Source organism: Propithecus coquereli, unplaced genomic scaffold (assembly GCF_000956105.1).
Source record: "Propithecus coquereli isolate 6110/MARCELLA unplaced genomic scaffold, Pcoq_1.0 Scaffold358, whole genome shotgun sequence".
Taxonomy (NCBI): Eukaryota; Metazoa; Chordata; class Mammalia; order Primates; family Indriidae; genus Propithecus; species Propithecus coquereli.
Window position 1 is genome coordinate 2,317,910 of NW_012149263.1, and position 3,052 is coordinate 2,320,961.

At 37.6% G+C, this 3,052-nt stretch overlaps 1 protein-coding gene across 1 annotated transcript in view; it reads right to left on the reverse strand.

The window, feature by feature from the left end:
- Positions 1–1,632, reverse strand: part of LOC105816249 (zinc finger protein 383) — a 26,769-nt gene extending 25,137 nt beyond the window's left edge. Inside the window, exons 1-2 of the mRNA XM_012651613.1 lie at positions 1,487–1,632; positions 1,099–1,194 (exon numbers count right to left, since the gene is read on the reverse strand). Of these exons, the coding sequence (XP_012507067.1) occupies positions 1,099–1,194; positions 1,487–1,604 (214 nt within the window). The 5' untranslated portion in view covers positions 1,605–1,632. The remainder of the gene's footprint in view (positions 1–1,098; positions 1,195–1,486) is intronic.
- Positions 1,633–3,052: the final 1,420 nt, after the last annotated feature.

A 3,052-nucleotide genomic window follows, 5' to 3' on the forward strand; every position in this document is an offset into this window, starting at 1 on the left:
TCTGCCATGTGAGAATGCAACAAGGCCTTCACCAGATGCCAGTGACTTGATCTTGGACTTCTCAGCTTCCAAACTATGAGAAATTAAATTTCTGTTCTTTATAGATTACCCAGTGTGAGGTATTCTGTTATAGTAGCATAAAATAGACTAAGATATTTTCTCACCCTCTGGCATGTAGGTTCCAGAAGTGTAGAGCTTTGGAATACTTTGATCAATACTATAATCCCAGAACTTGGAACAATGCTTGGTATATAGTAGTGCTCAGTATGTACTCTTCTGGTTCTCCTACTTTATCCTAAATCTCTCCTTCTCTGCTACCTCTTCCTTTTCAATATAGGCACAGACCCCCTGTCTTTTTCCCCAATAATGTCTCTATACATGGTGATTGTAATCACTTCCAAAGCTCATTACTATTTCAGTATGAATTAATTCCACTTCTACATATTTAGCCTTTGAATTTCTGCGAAGCTCCCTATCTGACTTATCTTTTACTGTATTCTACTTTGTGGAAGTTATTTATGGATATATTTTAGCATCACTTCCAGACTTTAACTTCTTAAAGCTGACAAAATTAGTAAACTATAGCACCTGGCAGACTCTATTACACAAATTAGGAAATCAAAATGTTGGATAAAGAAAAAATCCAAGACAGATTGTTGAAACAAATCACTGACAAGGAGCTACAGTGAAGACCAGTAGTCGGGCAGGGGATGGAGGGGAGTGTGGACAGACACAATTATATTATTCTCGGGAGTGGTAATAGAAGACACCCATACAAGCCTAAATGTAAAAGGAAGAGAAGCTAACAAGGAGCTGGATCTACAATATAGGTAAAAGAGTTTTCTTTGGAGGGGAAGTGAAAGGTACTTTCTGCTTGAAATTAAGAAAAGTGTTGGAGAAGAGTAGTAGAAAGTAGTAAGTGAGGGAAAGGATGAAACAGATTATTTGTAAACGTATGCTAAAAGGATTTAGTTTTCTCCACAGGCCTAGGTTTTTAATGGGAGCTTCCACAACAACATCTCAAGGGTCTGTTTCTTCACTGGCTAGTGGAGTTATTACCTGTAATGCCCTACTTCTGTCTAGTCGTTTCTCACTTACCTGAACACAGGCCTCTTGTAAGCTCTTTGCCAACCATCCAGGGCTCTTTCCCTTGTTCCAATAAAGAGATCACTTGAGGCTTCGGGATATAAAGTCCTGCTCATGAGAAAAGATACGGAACGTGGTTATGCTGTGGGTAAATCAGATCCAGAAATGAGATCCAGTCCCTTGATGATCAAGGAAGAGATGCAGGAACAGCCAAAGAAAGATGAAGCTTCAGCCACAGCCCATTGGAGTCACCGATTTCCCACTCTTCCTTTTCATTTTAGCTCAAACTATTTATTTGGTAATATGGAGCAGAAAGTCAGCTAGTAACTTGGCAAGCAGCTGACAAATCACTGTGGAAGCAGCAAACATTCCAGAGGAGAACTGGTGTAGATACCCTTACCCACTGAAACCAGGTTGCTGTAGTTCTCCAACATCACTTCTCTGTACAAGTCCCTCTGAACAGGGTCCAGGCACTCCCACTCGTCCTGAGAGAAGTCTACAGACACATCACTGAACATCACTGATCCCTGAAACAACGAACATATGTATTACCTGTATAATAGAAGAAATATTGTGGGGTAATGCAAATGAGTAATTATATTGGTGACACTAAGAACCAGTGTCTTTGGATCTCAAAAGTAGATTCAAGAGTAATGAATTTATTTTATATTAAACAAACAATTCCTGACTATGTCCATTGAAAAGGCCTAGAAAGAATGACTGACCTAGTAGCAAAGAACACCCGAGCGCCTAGATTGTAGTTTCTATGTACCATTTTCAAATAAAAGAAACCAAGGTCCTTTGGGGAAAGAGCTGATTTCGGGATTAAGTCAGAAATGCACAGGATCAGTCTAAACATCTTGTTATACAAAAAAACAAGAAAGCTACCAAAAATATTAGGATCATGTTGAAAAGACTCAGGAACCAACTTGAAGAAGCTCCCATTGGCCAAAAAAGGTATAACTTGTACATCAAATAATAAGGATAATAACTGCAATAGACTGATCACGTTAAAAATGTTTAATCCATGAGCTCACAACAATACTGAAAAAAGAACTGCTGGTCCCTTTTGGAGGATTCTAAGAAGCCAACTCATCTTTAAGTGAGTTGATTAAATGGAAAGAATCATTCTTTGATATATGAACTGTCCTTCAGTGTAACTAAATAGTTGATGAGGAAATGTTTTACTTTATAGATAGAAGTATTCTACCTAATCTATGAGAAACACTTAAATGATACCACAGAGACACAATCAGCAAAATATGGATAGCAGACAAATGAACTAGTTTATTTTTTCCTTTCCAACAAAAAATCTGCACAGATAGCTGGGTGTGGTGACGCATGCCCGTGGTTCCAGCTACTTGGGAGGCTGAGGCAGGAGGATTGCTTGAGCCCAGGAGTTCCAGCCTGCAAAGAGCTATGATTGTACCACTGCACTCCAGCCTGAAAGACAGAGTGAGAGCCTGTCTCTTAAAAAAAAAAGAAAAAGAAGAAAACAAGAAGAAAAACAAAAGAAATAAACAACAAAAAAAACCCTGCACAGATAGAAGAGGTACCTACAAAGTCAGACCTGAGAGACATACCACCAACTGCAATACACAGTCCATATCTAAATTCTAATTCAAATACATGCTTTAAAAAAATGAAAGTTATGGAAATTTGAACACAGATATTGATGATATTAACAAATTATTTTTAACATTTTTGATACAATAATGGCACAGTAGTTAAATTTTTAAAAAATAATCCTTATCCTTTAGAGATGCATACCAATTTATATTTACTTCAAAATAATCCAGCGTGTGGGAGTGAATGCAGGGGAGTGTGCATGAAGCAGCACAGATGGAATAAGATTAACTCTGAGTTGATAATTATTAAAGCTGGTGGTGAGTATGTAGCAAGCAGTTCATAGACTAATCTACTTTTGTATGTCTGAAATTTTCCATAATAAAGATTTATTTTTTTA